Here is a 19,486-nt window from a genome sequence, read left to right as displayed (position 1 = left end):
TGTCTAGACTAAAAGTATAAAGGATCATACTAATGGCTTTAGATTTAATTTTTCAGGGCAACGGCCACAACTTTCTGAATGGCGTAAGAGGTAGGAAAATTTGCTCGGAGCTCCTGGCCAGCTCTGGATCCCAGAAGTCCTGGAGAGCAGCCCAGGGTGAAGCGGGTCTCAGGGTCGCTCACTCTGACGCCCTAAGAGCTCACCTGGGCTGTCCAGCAACCGGCGCCCAAGACCCGGGGCCTCTGCACTCGCCCCTTTGTGCCGCGCCCCTCCCCCGGTCGCTGCCCCCCCCCCCCCCCCGCAGGTGACGGAAGCCCCTTGAGGAGCCCCTGGCTCGCTCGCTCCCTCCTCGGCCTGCCCTGCGGGAGGCCTGAGCAGTCCAGGCCCCCGAAGAGGCCGCGGCACCACCCGGGCCAGGCGGCCACCGCATCTGCATGATCCTGTCAGCGGATGTTCCTCAGGGTCCCTACACGACACACTTAATGATGGCCTTTAATCAAGGATCTTGGCCGTAAATCATAACTGATTGCGGTGGCATCGGAAAAACAACGCCGTTCGCTTTCTCGCCGTTTCCCGGCGGTAAGAAATCAAACTAATGGGCTGTTAAAGCCTTCGCCGGATCGTGTGAGGTTCCTCTGGCAGCAACACCCGCTCCTCCTTTCTTTCTCCTTTCTCGCAGTCCCTCTGCTCCTCCTGCTCAGAGCTCGAGGCTGTGGGTCTCCTGGGCCGCTGGGGGCTTGCAAGGCCTCCCGTCAGGACTCCTTGAGGCCGTGGGGAGACCAGGGGAGAGGGGAAGATGCCACTTCCGGGGCCGGTGACGGTGCCGCAGGGGACAAGTGGCTGTGCGCCCGGGGGGAAGGCAGCTCTGCTCCAGGGGCCTCCTCCTCCGGTGGTGCGGGCAGTGCCTGTGTCTCAGCCCCGTCCCTCGGCTCCCCTGTTTCCTGAGGGCAGTGGCCCTGACCCCCGGGGGCTGGCGCTCAGCTCAGCAGCGTGACTGACTGAAGTGGCTGTTGTGGGTGAGGCCCAGGGACAGGGACAGAGACCCGGGGGATCTCTGTGTGTCGTGGGGGGCCCCTGACGTCTGCACACGCACCAGGCAGGCGTCTCTCCCGACCTTCCCACTCCCACCTCCAGGCGCTTGGATGGGGTGGGGCTCAGGGTGGGAGGGGGACGGAGGGCAGGCCCGGCCGCCAGTGGCACACGTGAGCAGGAGACAGCAGCTTTGTGGAAACTGAGTGATGAAGGTGGCGACTTCCCTCCTGGTGGGTCAGGGAACCCCCCGCCCCACGGGATGCAGAATGTCGGCGGCAGGGAGGGCCAGGCACTGCTGGGTCGGAGGGGCCACGCAGAAATGGCCAGGAAGGTTGTCCGGGCCTCGCTCAGGGGCCAGCATCCAGCCTGGGGAGGGGGGAGGTGGTGGGCGAGGTGAGACGGGCTGACGACGAAGGTGGGGTTGTCTGCGGAGGAGGGCCCTGAGTAGGGAGCTGACAGCAAGTGCTTGTTGACCGAAGGCTTCTGAGTGAAGCTGTCGTTGGACAAGCCTGGCTGGCGGTCTGTGACGTGCTGGCAAGGTCTGAGGGGGGTCCCGGCACGCGGGGAGACAGGCCTGGGGGCAGGGGGCCGACGGGGGACCCGCGCGGGAGTCAGGCCAGACGGCTGGCGAGCCAGAGACACGTGGGCTTCCAGAGGTGAGGGGATACGGGGGCTGGCTCCCAGTGCAGCCCGACACCCTTCGGCTGGCCCAGTTCAGGTGCGGGAGGCCCAGGCAGAGTCAGCTCCTCCCAGTGGGGGGCAGCAGACATGAGGCACAGCAGGCGAGACCACCAGGCAGGGTGAGGGGTAGGAGGGGACCCAGAGGGGCTGGCCTTGTGGGACAGGTGGGAATGAAGGGACGTCCCAGGTTGCCATGGTTTTGAAAACCTCTCTGCAACATTCAGGGAGAGGCCAGAGACTGCAGTCCTTGGCTGAAATTCGAGAAGAAAACTGGCTTCAGGCGGGCGAGAGCCGCAGGCAGTGGGGACTCTGGCCGACGCTTCCCGAGTGCGCGGTGGGCGGGGCGCTATTCATGGAATATTCACGAGCTGGCTCCCTCAACTCCAGCTCGCTTAGAACTTCTCAGTCAAGTTTCCAAGGACGTGAACGATGCACAGATAACACTCGGCTTTCTGCAGGAGTCCGACTTTGTGAGTGGCCAGGTAGGGGTGACGAGGACTTGCCGGCTCCCGGGAGACAGACGGGGGTAGGGCGGAGGCGGGAGGTACAGGCCTCTCCGTCTGGCGTGGCCTCCGGTGAAATGCCGTGTCTTCGCCCCTCACGCCGCCGAGGCCCGCGCGGAGGACAAGATGACGCTCCTCCTCAGGGCCCAGCGCCGCGTCTGGGTGGGAGCCCAGCCTGGGGCACGTCCAGGGGCGTCTCAGACACGCAGCATGAAGCCCGCGCTCGCCCAGGGAGGCGGCCACAACCCCGCGGCCTGAACCCGCCGGGGCCTCCACCGGCACACGCGGTTTTCGAGACTCTGCCCGGGGGGACCTGCCCGTGGACGACGGAGACCTTCTGACAAAAGGTCTCAAAGGTCCCCTGGCGACTCAGGACTTCAGTCCGTCAGGCTTCACTTCCACCGGGCGCAGGAGCCAGGTGTGGCGGCTTCAAGCGTTTCTCCTCCTGGTGGCCGGCCACGCGTGTGAGCTCACGCCCTCAGAACACGGGCGTGACCACCGGACCCGGATGCAGTCAGGACAAGACCAGAGGAAGGCACCAGGGGGCACAGGGGAACCAGTCAGGAGGGCTCTACGGGAGCCAGCGCAGGGCCGGGGGGATGCTGGCCCGGGTGGCGAGGCGGCTGCGCGGGGGGGGGGGGGGGGGGGGACGGGGGCACACGCTCTGCAGGCGCCCAGGGCTGGGGTGCAGGGGTGGGGGGCAAAGAGGAGTCACAGGGGCGCCTGGATCAACCCCCCCGGTGCCCTCGACTGAGGCGGACGGCGGTGGGGCTGGCTAGGGTGGAGACCAGCTTCCACGTCGTGATGTTTCTACGGTCACTTCCTCCAGGGCTGTGCTCCCGAAGCCCCAAACGCCGCCCACATTAGAAAACCCTATTGAATGAAGGAACCTCCACGTCCTGGGAAGGAGCAGGAGACCTCCCCGTTCACCTCAAGGGTGACTGTCGGGGGACACCGCGGGGGCAGGACGGGCGTGCCCTCAGGGCTAATGACGGCCTGGCCGGTTCAGCGGCTGCTTGTTTCTGTGGGGCTTGCAACTAAAAATACTTTCCGTACATTTTAAGCAGTTGGAAAAGAAATCGAAAAAAAAACAATAACGCTTTGCGATTTGGACTATTTTCTGAAATTTGAATTTCAGTTGCTAAATTTTTAAAAATCAAAAGAAATGTTAATTAATTTTCTTCTTTGACAGAGAAACCGCACACGTGTGCGGGAGGGGCAGCTGGAGAGAGAAGGAGAATCCCAAGCGGGCTCCACACTCAGCACAGAGCCCGACGCAGGGCCGGATCCCACGACCCTGGGATCGCGACCGGAGTCAAAATCGGGCGTCAGACACCCAACAGACTGAGCCACCCAGGCGCCCCCGCAAGTGTTTTATTAGAACGTGGCCGGACTCGCTTGTCCACGTGACACCTCAGGCTACTTCTGTGCCACCTGCCACGCTGGAGGTGGACACTGTCTGGTCTGGGGCAGAGAACATCTGCCGGCCCCTGACCCTGGCGGTGGGGAGCGGGGGGCGGTGCGCGGCGGCCAGGCCCCCCGCACCCCCGGCTGGTGGGTCAGGTGCGCTTACAGGAGCCGCGCGGGCTCCCGGAGAAGAGGCAGTGACGGAAACACAGCTCCGCGCGGGTCCGTTCCTCTCAGCTTTCCCTGTTACCTCGTGTTCTTCCACATAGGTTTACACAGAAACACTCGCTTAGACTCACTCGCTTAGACCCAGGTTTTAAAGGACTCCTGTGGGGCCAGACGGGAACTTAGTCACTACGTACAACGTTAATTCCACTGAAGGCCACGATCTGGTCCACGACAAACACCCTGCAAGGGACACTCAGAACACGTCTTGCTGGTGAGTTACCAGAACCTGTGTTCTTGCCGAGCACCAACCCCGCGCCTTCTGGGCACAACCCAGATGCACACATCTGCGATGTTGTTTCTGTTGAGACGGACCGCTTAAGCCGGTTATTTCTGAGCCCCGTTCTTGGTGGTGGGTGGGTGTGTTCGGCAAATAGATCCCTTCCTGGCTCCTGTCGACCTGGGGGGCGCGGTGGCCACGTCTGGGCCCCAACGGGAAGCCACGTGGACTCGACCCGACTCTTGTTCTAGCAGAGGAGTGGACTCGTGTGGCCAACACAGGAGCCACGGCCCTGCCCCTTTCGGATCATGGGGGAAAGTCAGAAATGCCACGGTCATCACGCGACGCGGACAGTGCAAGTGCGAGGGCGCTGGGCTCGCCATGGACACAAGCCGACGAACTCAGAACCAACCGCCGACGAGAGCAGTCCCGGCCCCACGTGAGGGGCCGGCGAGGGGCAGACAGGAAATCACAGATGCACATGCTGATGCCAGAAAGCAGGAAACCCGGCAAGCGCACGGGCTATTTCTCTTCTCAGCTCCAGAAACGAAAACTAACTCGGTAAAGCTCAAGAAAAGAGAGGGGAATAAAGATACGAAGTTACCGAACGAAACAGTAAGATACAATAATGAAAAAAAGCAACAAAGCCCAAATTGGGACTCGAAAACACTAAAGAAATTAACAAACGTCTTGTAGGGTTTCCGGGATCAACCCTACAAGCAAAAGCAAACAAGCAGCAGTAGGAGTAAAAGGGGACGCTCCCGCGGAGACAGCAGGGGCTACAATGTCGAGAGAGCACTCTGCAGACGTTCCCGGAGAGACGAGAACGCGTGCCTGAAACGGACATCTCAGGAAAACACGATGCGCGAAGGTAACAAGCGAAGGAACAGCGCGAATGCTCGTGCTGCGGTTGGAGACCGGGACGCGGAGTGGAGCCCGCCTCTGACGGAGGAGGCGTAATTCGGCCGCCGTGGACCGACGAAAGGGGCAGGAGGAGAGCGGCGCGCACAGGGGGCAGAAAAGCAGCGGGCAGGAGCCACCCCGCGAGGATGCGAGCCATAGGACACGGGCCACACGTAATCTGGAGCCCGTACGAGGCGCCGTGAGCGCTTTGGGGGTTTGCGGACAGTAAAAGAGCCAGGACACGGGTGTACGGGCTCTGGGGCTGCAGCTCTGTCTGTGATTCCTTAAGTCGGGAGTGAAACGCGCGTGGTGGGGTGTTATGTTAACGTCCCCAAGTTTTACGTGTAAAGCGTTTCTCGACATGAAATAAAGCTCCAGCCAAGGCCTGGGAAACCATCCTGGGCATCGCAGCAGGGGCGGGAGAGGCCCGCCAAGCAGGTGTGGCCCTTGCTGCCAGCGCCCCGAAGACTGACAGTCGCACAGGAGGAACGAGGAGGATGCCCACGACCCCGTGAGGAGGGAAGACCTCTGGCGGGGGTGGGGTGGGGGTTGGGGGTGGGGTGTGGGTGGGGCCGTCACTGCCTGGTAGAGGTGTGGCGGCCCCTGCTCTGCCCTGGCCGTGACAGACAAGATGTCTCCCGGGGTGAAATCAGCGAGGGGACGGCGAATGGGCCGTGGCGCTGGGCGTGGCGGCAGACGGAAGGTTCTGGCAGCCTCCCCACACAACGAGCCCAGAACAGCCCGTCGGCCATCGTTAGAGCACGGCGAAGGTGACGGAAACTTCCGGCCGCCCAGCACACGCCGCTCACCCCCACACCCCGGCTGACCCTTCTTCTCCGGCCGAGACGGTCCTGGCGTCCGCCATCTGGCGAGCACCGGGGGCGAGCCCTGGTGCCGCGGGGGTGGGCGGGGGCAGACAGGAGGGCCAAGGCGCCGCACTCACCGATGAGGGAGTTGAGGGCGGAGTAGGAGCTGACTCGGCGCATCTTGTCGATGGTCCTCGAAGGACAGGATGTACTCCTCGTTCTCGGGGCTGCCCAGGGTGCTGCTGGCGCTGCTGCTGGTGCTCAAATTTCCGGGGGAGAAGGCCACCGAGCTGCCCGCTGGCCACGGAGGGCGGGGGGGGGGGGGGCGGTCAGCTGGGGCTCCCGGGACGTGCGCCGCCCACACGGCCCCACCGGTCTCCTCTAGCCGCACCCGCGCCCCTGGCGAGACCCGGGCTCCTGGCGGCCAGGGGCACGTGGGCCGCAGGGGCACCCGTGCCAGGCTGCCTGCGGGTGTGTGGGCCCCGCTGGCCAGCCAGCCGATGGCACAAGCGGGCGCGGGCTCACGGCAGAGAGAGGGACGGGGCGCCCGCGCACGGGAAGTTTCAGAAAACCAAACCCACCCCGCCCCGGCCCAGGGGCCCAATTCCGGCATCTTACACTCTTCTGTCAAGCTCAGGTTCTGCAGAGATTTGTTCAAGCTTCTGGCGGTGGTGACGGCGCGAATGTTCCATAGGAGCTCACGGAGCGGAGTCTGGGGGTGCACGGGCTGTCCCGCACCGGGGTCAAGCTCCCCCCCTCTGGGAGAAAGAAGAAGAAGGAGTCAGTGGTGGGCCTCAGGGCACATCGCGCCCCCTTGGCCAGTGGCCACAGCAGCAGGTGACAGGAGCTACTGCCACTCAGTGAGGGCCTCTGACACACGTGTCAGGGTCGGCTGGACGCCGGGTGGGGAGGGGAGGCATGACCAGGACCGACACCAGACATCCAGGGCACCACTGGCCACGGGGCCGCCCTGAGGGCAGCAGCAGGCGCCCTGTGACTCAGCCGAGGGCCGCTGCCCTACAGGCGACGACAGGGTGGCGGCCGGTCCGCCCCACAGGACCCCCCCCCCCCCACTGCCTCTGGGCCCTCCTCCAGGGCACCAGCTGTTTCCACTGAGCAAGTTCATTTTCATTTCCCTTCCCTGATGTTCTAAAAGCAGTAACGCTTCTGTTATTGATCACGAGCCTCTTTCCTGCAGAAAAGGCTGCGTTTGTGGCGGGGGGGGGGGGGGGTGGGAGGTGGGCAGCCCAATATGATGAAATATAATCCAGCAAAAAGGACAAATGGGAGAACAGGAGCTGCCTAACGTGACTCACGGAACAGGAAACCAACAGCTCATCACGGGAGGAGGTGACGTGCTTTTCCACGAGCCCCCCCCCCCCCCCGCACGCGTTTTGCTATCCTTCAAGATTCCCATGAATTTGATTCCCAAAAATGGTAGGAAAAAGGAAGAGTCAGAGGGTCAGTGTGGCCCCTCCTGCCGCCCTTTCCATTCTGCTAAGTGGCTGGGATGGCGGGAGTCATGGGGCCCTGCCACGGTCCTGCCCCGGGGTCCCCGGCCGGCCGCTCAGGCATTGTGCCGCCGTACCTGTGGTCGCTGGAGAAGGCAACGGGTAATTCTTCTCCTCCTCCATGAACTGCAAGGCCACGGTGCAGAAATTGCTTTCGTACTGGACGACAAGATGACTCAGAGCCACCACCAGTTCCTGCCGAGAGGGACAAGGACAACGACGCTTACCGGTGGCGGGCAGAGGACTGCGGAACGGCAGTGAGGCTGAAAGTTCACGCCGAGCGCTCGAGTCACCAGAGAAGAAACAGAGGTTGAAACACTTTGCACTCAGCGTTGGCAGGAGGGACTGGCCCTTCGGGGACGCGCTCGCGAGTGTCCAAGGGGAGCAGGAGCCCTGGACAGGCAGTGCGGGCGGCGTCTCGAGACGCGAACGTGGGCACGGACACAGGCGTGAATGACACCCTCCAGGGGCAAGGCGGACGGGTCACGGGAGCCAGGCTGAGGTACGTGTTGATTAGACCCTGCCGCTGGGTGAGCCATCTGAATTCCGGGCACGTTAAAGCAGAGCACATCCGACAGGCCAGAGCGCGCCTCTTATTAAACGCAAAACTTGCAAAGAAAAATTAGTGTCCGGTCCCTGAGAGGCAGGGAAATTCTCCAGGATCCTTAGGCCCAACTGCTCGAGGAAAGGAGCACAGGGGCCTCTGCTGCGTGAGCTCCTGGGGGCCCCCAGCTCGCAGGGAATCCCTGTGGCCCATGCCGCGGGCCTTCCGCACAGGTGCCCAGCTCCACACGGCCCGGGACCCTTAGCGGCTGCCCCCTGTTCTCTCCTGTGCTCCCTCTCCTGTCTGGACCCCACAAAGTCCTTCGCCTCCTCCTGTCAATTTGTGCACTGCTCCCAAACCCACACCCGTGTCCCCCCCGCCCCCTTCAAGCTCCCGGCCGGCCTTTCGAGTGCTGGCCAAGCGTCTCGGCCTGAGTGCTCCCGCGACCCCGAACTCGGCAGCCCACGGTGTGCTGGTTCCACCCTTCCCAGTCGGCTCCCGCTAGGGACTCCTCGGTTCACGCCCACGGCACTACGGACCCCTGACCCACCTCCCACCCGATCCGCCCGAGTCGGACTGCACTGAGCCCCCCACAAGCCTGCTCACGCCCACTGCCCGACACCCCATCTGGCCCTTATCTGCGGTGCCTACATCCCTGCCACCCGCCCCCCACCCCGCAAACCGGAGCGCAGCCTCTGTGCAACGGAGAACAAGCCACGCAGGGGTCACCCGCCGGGCCCCTCCCGGCAAACACGCGGCCTGTGCCTTCTGCGGAGAGACTCTCCCCTCCGCTCTGACGTCGGGTGAGAAAAGCTCACGGTGGCCCCTGCAGCAGGAGCTCGCAGCCAGGTCCCAGACCCTCTGACGCAGGGAAGGCCATCGAAGGCCAGACACCGAGCTGGCCGCCCCCGCCTGGTGGCTGTGGATCAAGTACGTCCTGCTGGGGCGGAGGACGCGTGAGGCGGCTGCTGCCGGCCACGGGCTCCTGGAGCGCGTCTGACCACAAAACACAAACGTGCGGGCAGTTCTGGCCGGGACGCGCAGCCCAGCTGTGCCCTAGGCTTTTGGAAGCAGTTCCCCACAGGCACGCCCGCACGCGGAGATCAGCGCCCCAGCCCCTCCGGCCGGCGGCAGCGGTCCGCCCCACCTTCCTCCCGACCTCCAGCCTTCTGCTCACACGCGCAGCGAAACGAGGCCTTGCCCACCCGGCTCTCCGCCCCGCCATCTAGCACGGACCCTTGAGGGAGCCGCCAGCACTCCCGCGCCGGGCCGGCGCACTCGACACCGTCCCCGAGCGTCCCCAGTTCACCCCGCGATCCCTTCAGGCCTCCCGCTCGGATGCCTCGCTGGGCACCCGGGCACCTTCACCCGGGGCTCGCCTCCAGGCCCCCCCACCTTCACCCCGCTTCACCTCCCTCAGGGCACGACCGCCACCTGCTAGGTCACACCCGCGTCTGTCCAGCCTCCAGCCCACCCCGCCTTCAAGTGCAGGCTGTTCAGGTGGGTTCAGTTCCGTGCCCGATCGTCGAGGCCCGGGGACCCAGGGCGCAGCACACAGCAGGTGCTTAACGAGTACCCACTAAACGAAGCCTTTCCCTTCAGACACGTTACCATCTCCATCACGCGGCTCACCTCACGAAGGGCTCAGGGACATCGTGCCCGGGCTCCTGCACTGTCCCAAGGGGAACCCGCTAACGCTCTCCCTCGGTTGCGCGGGAGGTCAGACTGCGCGTCTTCCTGGCGTCCCCCCGCGGCCCCCGTGCGCTCTGGCGGCCACCTCCTTGTTTCCTCCCCTGAGGACTGCCTCCCACTGCGTGCGTCCAGTGGCACATGACAGGCTGACACCGGTGGCCTGGAGATTCGCGTGCGGCCCCATAACCGTGGCGAGACGGCAGTGTTCGCGGGAGCGCGTCTGCTCCGACGTGACCACCCTCAGGCCCTCCCGGGCAGCTCGGCCCCACCAAGTCCACCAGGGACCCGACAGCCTGCCGCTGAGTCAGACACGCCGGGAAGGCAGGTGGACATCACACTGCTCCTCCGTGGTCCGCGGTCACCACGTACAAATAAACGAGACTCACGGCTGTGGAGGCGGACGGTGGCGGGGAAGCCGGGGGTGAGGATGTGGGTGGGCGGTGACCCACCCCCGCCCCTCGCCTGGCCCTTCTGGGGGGGCAGCTGGCTTCCGGGGGGCTGGGCACCTGGATTTGATACTTCACAGACAAGTTCACGTCCACAGAGGTTTGGGAGGCCGATGTGAACCTATCGACTCTGATGTTATCAAGTGAGCTCACTGAGTAAGTCACCCTCTGCCATCGCATCGCCTCGTCTAGGAAAGGGTACTGTCACCATACAAAGTAAACGCATGTGATCTTTTCCACACTGAATACGTGCGACTTCATGAAAATCCCACCATACGTCCCCATTTCTCTCCTCTGCCCCAAACAGGGGCACGACAGCAGCTGGTTGCACGTATCATCGGCGCCTCGGCTGCGGGTCAGAGCCGGCGACTCTGACCGCAGCGGCAAGGGGCAGGTGAGCTCGCGGAGCTCGATGCCCAAGCCTGAGCCGTGCTCCGGACCCTCGGGGCCCTGGAGCTGGGTCTCCCAGACCAGCAGGCTGGGCCCGAGCTCCCGACGGTCCTGCCACATGGCTCTGGACGAGGAGGAGACAAGTGCCAGCGGCGTCACGGTTCTGCCGACGCTGCAGGGTCCCGTCTCTGAGCAGGCAGCACCTCTCTGCGCGGCTTTCCCCGCCCACCCCGCTCAGGCCGCGTCCTCTCTGCAGCTGCTGCCCTCCTCCCCAAGCCTCTGTGCCCCACGTTCCCACAGCAGACACAGCCTCATTGTCTCGGGGTCGAGCGCAGCCACCCCAGGCCTCACCCAGCACCCAAGCACTTGCGGGAAGAATGAGGAACTCAGCACGGTGAGAGCAGGTGCGCTCCTGACACGTAGGGCCGGGCGCCGAGCCACCGTCCTCCCCTCCCCCTCCCTGCCCCTCCTGCTTTCTGCTCCAGCCATCCGAACGGCGGGCAGCCCCTGGGCATACCGTGGTCCTCACACCCCTGGGCCTTTGCACACACTCCGCCCGCCCTACCTGCTCTCCTTGGCCCTCACCTCCCTGGCTCCTGGCTGCTCAGCCCTCCTAACCCAGGGGCGAGCTCCCACCTCCGGAAGCCTTCCTGACTCCTCTTCCCCGACGAGGCAGGGCATGCATCACGCTGACGCGCTCCAGAGAGCGCTCCGGGCCCCCCTCTGCGGCCCTGCTCGTCAATGAGGGCTCTAGAATGACTGCTGCTTCCCGTGTCTGCCCCTTGGAGGCAGGCTCGTCTCCCACTCTGTGCTCCGAGGCCTCGGACGCACAGCCTGCATGCTGAGCCCAGGACGGAGGGGCAAGTCCCCTGCCTCCTTAGCGGGGTGGGCTCTGATGTGCAGCCACGCCCCTGGGACGCAGCCACAGCGGGGAGCCCCCCAGGCAAGGCGGTCAGCAAGGCACCTTCGGGAGGGACGTGGCTACACCTGGGCATTCTCGTATCCAGAAAAAAGGGACACTGAGTGGACTTCAGGCAGGAACGGGACCCCAGGGCCCACACTGGGGCCGTGCTCGAGAACACGGCAGTCCCAGGTGCGTGCTGGCCAGTCTCCAGGGTACTGGAAGCTGACGGGGACGTTGTTCTAATTTTTATTAACGTTCCTTTTCACATTTCAGATTTCTGGAAAGAAGAAAGCAAGCTTTCCTTCTTTAGGAGGGATCTCAGTGGACAATGAAAGAAACCACTAATTTGCCACTCTGATCAGCGGTGTCCAAGGGGAGGCGATCTGCTGCAGGAGCAAGGAGGCTGGCAGGGCTGCGGGAAGCGTGCCTCTGATCGAGAGAGCGCGGGCAGCGAAACAGGGCCCGCCGCCAGGGTCTCAGGGAGCCCGTCCTTCCGTGTCTCCGGTCTGGCGGAAGTAAGCTTGCCCAGACTGCGTCCCTCCCGAGAAAATCAGAGGGTCCGCGTGAGCAGACAGCCCCAAGCCACACCCTGTCCTGAAAGGCGCCCGGCCTCCCTCCTGCCGCTCCGCGACCTCAGCCACACCGGGTGCCGGGTGGACACACGATGCCCGGGAAGACCGCCCGTGCCGAGGGGACAGTCTTCTCCAGGCCACCAGCCGCCGTGCGGGTACCCGGTGGCGCCTCCGCCGGCGGGGAGTCGGGGGGGGACCTCGGGCTGTGCCGGGCCAGCTTCCGACAGAGGCGCGAGGTCTCAGGCAGAAACCCGAGGCATTCGCGCACGTGCGCAGACAAGTCAGAGCCGCCCCGTCGCGAACGTGTTCCGTGTTCCGTTCCGCCGCTGACAAACACGGGGGCGGGGAGGGGGACACACTCCACAAACCTTTCCGTCTGTCTGTGGGTGTCTACTGCTCTTTTAGTCGCCATGATGTGTGTATGTGATGCTCCCAGGCAGGAAGGAGCCTATTTTACAAGCTGCCAGGAGGCGCAGCCTGTTAAATGCCTTTAAATGAAGCAAACACACGAGTATCTGGTGAAGAAACGCATTGTGCAGAGAATTAAACAAACATTCAAAGGTCCGCTCTCTAAAGGACGTGCGCCCCTGGGGACGGAGGGCTCACAGCTGCGGCCGAGGCCACGGGCTCCGATCCCTGAGCGCCGCGGGACGCTGGTCGCGAGGCGCTTTGCCGCTGCCTGCGGACCCGGGGGCCACGCACCTTGCGGACCACGGGGCTCCCGTCGTTGATCAGCTGGGCCAGCATCATGGCCACGTTGTGGTCGATGGTGGTCGAGTGGTCGGTCCTCTCCGCCGAGTTGCCCACAAACGTGCCGAGAGCGAAGACCGCCGCGCAGCGCACCTGCGGGCCGGGCCGGGTCACGGTCACGCCACAGAGGGCGGCTGCGGTCTGACCCCCACCCGGCCCCTTCCTTCACGTGCGGCGCCCGGCGGGAAGCCGGCACCCCTGGCCTCGGCTGGCCTGGGCACGGGCCGCGGCGGGCTCACCTCAGGGATGGGGTCGGAGAGGAGGCTGTAGAGCTTCTCGTGCGCGCTGTCCCTCACGCCGCACCACCTGGCCGAGTCAAAGTTCTGCCAGATGCGCCCCAGGCAGATGGCCACCCACTGGCGCAGCAGCGGGTGGGGGTCGTTGAGCTGCTCCAGGCAGATGGCGATCAGATTTCCCTGCAAGCAGGCTTCCTGCGAGAAGGCACACGACCCGTGTTCACCCGCGGGCCCGGGGCAGGGGGAGGGGCCGGCCGCGGTCACAGGCCCGTTCCCTGGGGAAACTCTCACACCGCCACATTTGCCCAGGTTTCCTCGCTCCAAACCCACCACCTTCAACGTGCCCTGCGGACGGCCGGCTGGGGAAAGGAAGGGCCCCGTGTCCCGTGGTGACCGCTTCTGGGGGGACCGGTTCAGTAGCCGCTCAGACCAGCATCCCCGCTCCCAAACAGGGCAGCTCCGGGGGCTGCGACACTTACCTGTCCTGTGTTGTAACTGTTCACGATCACAGCCAGGATGAAAGCCGTCATGGTCCGATGCTCAGCCTGGAAAACACAGGTTGGCCTGGGTTTGCGTGTCCCCGTGGCACAGCAGGGCTCTCTCCGTCCTGAACCTTAGTGACAAGCTTGGTGCTCCAGGTCAAGACCCGGTGCCGCTGCTGCCTTCTGACCAGAGTCCACGGGACAGAAAACCCCGCAAGAGGGTCTGAGGGCTCAGGGCTGGCCGCTTAGCATGGCTGTTCCCCAACAGGGGCAGGACGGGGCGGGACGGGCCCGCTGGGACCCTCTGCGCACAAGCCTGTCCCGCTCACCCTGTACCCCGTCCGAGCCTGTGGAGGCGCGATGCCCACCACCGCCCAGTGCGCTGGCAGAAAACGCGCGACTCCAGCACCCTGACTCGGTTCCCGGCTTCCCTCTTTCTGTCGCGCGGGTCTGTCCTCATCCTTCCCTTGTGCCTCTGCTAGCTGGGGAACCAGTCTGCTGTCCGTAACAGGGTCGTGGTGCCTGGTGTTGTTAACGTGCACCTGGGGCAGAGTCTGAGGTCGATCTTTCTCGCTCTCCGCCCTTGGATCAGTCAAGGCTGCCGATTCCAACCTTCCTCCTCCGGTCTTAACCCCTCGAACTCACGACTACGGCCTGTGTTCACGGCCGGTGCTCACGTAGATGGCCGCACGCTAGCCCATTCCTTAGCCCCGTGCTGTGTTCTGCGCCCCCGTGGGCTCGGTCTCTTCCTGAAGCACGGGCTCCATAAGCCCTTCACCGGGCGTCCGAATGCGACCGATTGTGCGTCTGTGACCACGGGCTGGCTTCACCGTGTCCTGGATGGTGCGCGAGGTGGTGGGGGGTTCCGGGGTGACAGTCGCTTTCCTCCAGCGTCCTGTGCAAAGCCCTCTTCTCGTTCTGCTTATTTTTAAGATTTTCCCCTTTTGCCTTTGATATTTTCTACCTCTGTTAGGTTGGGCCTTTGTGTGGATTTGTTTTTATTTAGTCTTCTCAAGACTCACAGTGCTTTCACTGAGAACTCATTCCTTTCTTCAAACTGGGAAAATTCTCAGCCGTGATCTGTTCACATCCTGCTTCTCTCCATGTCCCGAGTGCACACTCTGGCCTCAGGGTGGCAGCAGTGAGACACCCCCCCCCCCCTTGTAGGCCTCTGAGTCCCCTTCATGTGCTTCATTCCAGGTGATTCCTCCAGGAATTCTCTCACTGACTGTGCCATTCTACCGTTCGATTCATCCATGGAGCTTTGGACGGCAATGTCTGGGTCTTCCGCTTACAGGACCCCCGCAAAAAAACTGCCTACTGATTAAAAGAATCTAGTCGGTCCTTTTTGAGGATGAGTAAAAGGAAAAAATAGGTTATTTCCTTATAGCAGATGCACAAGTACTTCTGAAGAAACAACCCAGTGGTGTATTTCTGGACATAATTAAAGCAACAAATTGTTTCACTGAATCGTCTAAAACATACTTACCCTTATGGATTTTATAGTCTTTTCCAGAGAACTCTGTTACGTTCGGTTCTTGGCTGCTAATTTCCTGTTTGATGACTCCGCTCAGTGCTCCATCCTGCGGGTCAGGAGCCGGCTTGTGCCTCTGGCCTGAGTCTCGCGGGCTCTGGGCCGTGCAAGCGCCCCCAGAGACCTCGGCCCAGACGTGGAGAGACAAACGGGGCCCTTTTCTGAGCCCTTCCCATGGGGGGTGAGGGGTGGGGGGTGGGGGGTGCAGCCTCGAATGCTCCCGTATCCGCAGGGGTCCGTTACGGTGCTGCGGCTCGGCCCGTCCTGGGTGCAGACCGGGTCCGTGTGCACAGGGAACCCCAGGGTCAGCGCCCCCTTCCCGCTGTGGCTCCCTTCAGACTTCTCGCTTCAGTTTTTGGCATGGTGGCAATGTTCTTTCTTTCGAATGTCACTATGGGTTCAAAGCGTCAACGTGTTTGCAGCCAAAGAAGCAGGGCCCACGTGTGCCGGCTCGGCTCACCGCTTGGCCACGATCACCGCTTCGGTGTCCTTGTCCCTTTGGTCGACTGGATTCTTGCCCGAAAAGCAGGCACGCGGCTGTTTCCAGGCCTCACGTGAAGTGTCAACTTGCACCAGCAAGGATGAGGCTGTTCCCACACTTGAGTTGAGACACACGTGCATTACCTGCCTTTTCTGTAACGATCCAGCCTTTAACGTCTCTGGTTTTTCTCGTAACCAGCATTTAGCTTAGAAAAGCCGTGGGGGGGGGGGGGGCGCCTGGGTGGCTCAGTCGGTTAGGCGGGCGACTTTGGCTCAGGTCATGATCTCACGGTCCGTGAGTTCGAGCCCCGCGTCGGGCTCTGTCCTGACAGCTCAGAGCCTGGAGCCTGTTTTGGATTCTGTGTCTCCCTCTCTCTGACCCTCCCCCATTCATGCTCTGTCTCTCTCTGTCTCAAAAATAAATAAACGTTAAAAAAAAAAATTAAAAAAAAAAAAAAAAAGAAAAGCTGTGGGGATGAGCGCTGACACTCGGAACATGCCCGTGAGACGAAGCGACATCAAGGAGGGGACTCGGGACGTCTCTGGTTCTCTCCGCCGTGCTGGGGACTACAGGGATGGAGCCCAGAAGTCGGGGACGGTGCAGCCGTGGGGGTGCCGTGTACGCACGTCCCTACCGTTAAGCGTCTTACAGAATAAGCTAACTTGGAACGTCAACGTTCACACTCTTCTTTCCTCCCCTGCCTTCCTTCCTGATTCATAAGGCACATCTGCCTCTCGTCGTGTTCCAGAACCTTCACGAGACACACGAGCTGTCACATCTACTCATTAATCTAACGCGGCTGACAGGGTGCGAGGGAGAGCGGCTCCTGCTGCGCTGAGAAGACGCGCCAGGGGGGCAGAGGAGCGGAAACAACCAGGCCAGGCCGCGCGTCTCTCCTACGCGGACGCACCGAGGGAGCAGCTCTGACATCAGGTGCACGCCGCCTGCCCCCGCCCCGACATGCCCCCCCCCCCCCCGCACGCAGGGAGCAGCCCCGGCCACGGCCACCCCAGAGCATGACCCGCCGGCGAGACAGACGACACGGACCCCGAGGGTGTCCCGGGAGGGGACGAAGCCTTACTGGCATGTACGGGTCTGCCAGGACGACAGGAAGTATTTGTGACCGTTGTCCTTCACCAGGTCAGCTTGGCATGACTGGGGAGAGAAAGAGACAGGGAGAGACCGTGAGTGCGCGTGCCAGCAAGGCCCCTCTCGCTCCCTGTCACGGGCGAATGACGGACGTGCGGTCAGGGTCGGCTGCCTTAGGAGTTTTCTCCTCCCGCGTCCAATGTCCGCTCGGCAAAGGAGCCGGAATGGTGCCCGCAGATGCACCTCACGCTCCCTCGCACCCGCGGCCGCTCCAACGGGAGGGGGCCCTGGAGGCCACCCTCGCCTCTGCGCCCCTGCCCACCCCCTCCCTTCCCGCGTTCCCCTCCTCCCGCCTTCTGAGAGGGGGGCGCCCGGCGCTCGAAACCCTCCGGTGTCGCCGCAGACCCCAGCCCCTGCTGAAGCTTCCCTGGGGATTTTGGGAAAATGATCCCTGGGAGTCACTCGTGTCACATGTTCCTACTTCAGCCCGCGCTTCCCAGAGCAGAGGCCCAGTCCTCACGCCACAGGAAGAGCGCTGAGGCGGTGCCGTGGAGTCAGGGGTAAGCGCACGGTCAGGGGCGCGGCTCCCCCGGCTCTTTGGGCCACGCTGCACCCACAAGCACCTGCACGGCTGCGGGTTCACGTGCTCAGCACACGTCCGAGGACCCGCTGGTGCCGGGCGCTGCTTTGGTCCCGGACGCAGAGACGTGACGCGCACCCCGCTCCTGGTTTCAGGAGGAGACCACCGTGTGCGTGTGACGGCCAGGAGACACTGGGGACTTGGGGGCTCAGGGGAAGGAGGGGCGCCTAAGCCGAGGGGCAGCTGGGATCTTCTGCAGAGTCGTTACGGAGGCGAAGGCGAGCCTATCCCTCGGGACGCGGGACGCAGACGGCACGGGGCTTCGGAGGCCACGCGGGGACCCCGAGGAGGCCTGAGGGGCCTGGGAGGGTCAAGGTGGCGGGTCTGCAGGTTGGCGTCTTGAGGGAACCACAATGGAAAGTGAGCGGGACCCGAAGGAGAGCGTGCGCAGCAAGGGCAGAGGGGGTGGAGATGGGGGCGACCCCGGACACGGGAGGAGGCTGTTCCCCCGGGATCTGGGCAGGAGGGGCCAGGGGGCCCACCCGCCCGGCAAGATCGAAGAGGCGGGTGCCGGTGGACAGGTCCGCTAGGAGGAGGAGCTCAGTCTGGGGGCCACTGCATTTGAGGCGCCTCTGAGACCAGCAGAGCCGTCGAGAGGCAGGAGCACGTGGCCAAAGGGCAGGGCGCGGGGTCCAAGCTGACCTTCTAGGTCGGAAGTCACACCCGTGTTGGGTAGGAAGACCACAGAAGTGGAGGGTGCTTGGGCCCCGGAGGACACGGAAGACGGGTGCCCGGGAGCAAGGGGCTTGTAAGTGACGCCCGGGGCTGAGGACTCGGAATCCTGGAGGAGGGAGCCTGGCTCAGAGGCGGCATCAGTGTTCCCACGAGCACGGATTCATACCAGGCTGGCGGGCTTGGGGGCGTTTGTACGTGCTGGCTGGTCAAGGGGCTCAGATGATCGAGCCCCAGACACTCGGGTAGAGGATAACATCTGCACGGCTTCGGGTGAAAGCCTGAAGGTGGGACAAGTTCCTGTTTGCACGTAGGAGAGGAAAGGGCGGAACGGGAGGCAAGGAGCTAGGTCTCATGCCAGGATGCCCTCTCGCCAGCTGGGGGACCCCACTTTAGAAACCCGCACTCGACTACTGGAGTGGCCAAGGAAACACACAACACATCCAGTGGCATCCGCGAGCGGCAGAGACACACAGATCAAGGACGCCCCCATCCTTGGAGACGGTGACCCTCGGAACGTGGCCGCGAACCCGACAGGCTCCTGGATCCATTCCAGGAAAACTGATCTGGGGTAACACGTGCACAGAGACATGGCACGCTCCACCCGGAGGTCAAAGGCCATCACAGGAGAGTGAGGACAGAATTTCTGACGTGTGCTCCCCCCAGCTGTGTGCCCCTCACCCCCGGCCGTGTGCGGCCCCCTCCCAGCTCTGTAGACGTCACGCCCGGCCCTGCGTCCCCTCCACACCGCCCGCTTCCGGGGGCTCTGATGGTCAGGTGTTTCTGCCTCTCTTACTACACCCATCAGGCGGCCGCGGGACTCCCGTTACGTGGGAGCTGAGCAGGTAGGCGTCGGCGGTCAGGAGGCGGGGCACCCCGGACTCATGTCAGCAGGCTAACTCCCAAAGAGCCAGGGAAGCTGAGGGGCCCGCCGCTCTGAATGAAGTTTGTGGCGGAAGGAGAAAGGCATCAACACCCTGTCCTCTCTGCAGACACTCAGTGCAGAGGGCCTGGGGGAGGGCAGCTCTTTCACAGCCGCCCAGCAGCACCGGCGTCCCTGGGGGCAGCGGTCGGGTGCCCGGGTCTGAGAACAAAGGCCCCTTCTTCTGTTTCTAAACCAGGCGCTCGACAAGTCAGATCAAGGCCTACGCGTCTGCAGGGGACGCTCCCTCAACCTGTCTCATCAGAGAGGAACACGAGGCCACTGGTTCACATCCCACTCATTCGGGAGGGAGGCCCGTGTCGCAGCGCCACACTTCCGTGCACCTGCTCTGATGGGGCGGGTCCCCCAGGGGGAACCGCCAACAAGGCCGCCTGCCTGTTCGGTCCTTGGCAGGAGACGCCTACCGACCGGCTCTGAGCTCGCTCGGACTTTCACCGGCTTCGCTGTCCCAGTCCCGCCCTCCGTCCACACCGCAGGCAGGGAGCCAGGACACCCGTTCCCCGGCCAAGCGCCTCGCTAGAGCGAACGCAGGCCTCTCAAATGCAACGGACGGCCCCGCAGCAGCTGCCTCCCTAACCCTGTATCGTCGGACTCCCCCCACCCCCCCGCCATCAAGCCGCAAGTGTGACATATGAAGGCGGGAGAGCAAAGGGCACGAATACGAAATGGTTTTTTCCTAAGCGAGCCCCTGCCCACCACACGCAAAACCCACCCTGATGTACTTTTAACTCTTGTCGCAGTTCTGCTCCTTCCCTCTCGGCACTTCAGGGAAACGTATGTTACACACACACTTTTTGAGAGAGCGAGCGAGCGCGTGAGCACA

At 63.4% G+C, this 19,486-nt stretch overlaps 1 protein-coding gene across 1 annotated transcript in view; it reads right to left on the bottom strand.

Annotated features, from left to right (window-relative positions):
• The window catches only part of RPTOR (regulatory associated protein of MTOR complex 1), a 334,568-nt gene that overhangs the window by 46,059 nt on the left and 269,023 nt on the right, over positions 1-19,486 (bottom strand). The window contains 10 exon segments of the mRNA XM_030297026.1: positions 5,915-5,969; positions 5,971-6,074; positions 6,396-6,467; positions 6,470-6,535; positions 7,366-7,483; positions 12,539-12,679; positions 12,826-13,017; positions 13,302-13,367; positions 16,401-16,426; positions 16,429-16,474. Coding sequence (XP_030152886.1) covers positions 5,915-5,969; positions 5,971-6,074; positions 6,396-6,467; positions 6,470-6,535; positions 7,366-7,483; positions 12,539-12,679; positions 12,826-13,017; positions 13,302-13,367; positions 16,401-16,426; positions 16,429-16,474 — 886 coding nt within the window.

The sequence above is a fragment of the Lynx canadensis genome, chromosome E1 (assembly GCF_007474595.2).
Source record: "Lynx canadensis isolate LIC74 chromosome E1, mLynCan4.pri.v2, whole genome shotgun sequence".
Classification (NCBI taxonomy): Eukaryota; Metazoa; Chordata; class Mammalia; order Carnivora; family Felidae; genus Lynx; species Lynx canadensis.
The sequence above is the reverse complement of the archived record's forward strand: the minus strand, read 5'-3'. Positions and strand labels throughout refer to the sequence as shown.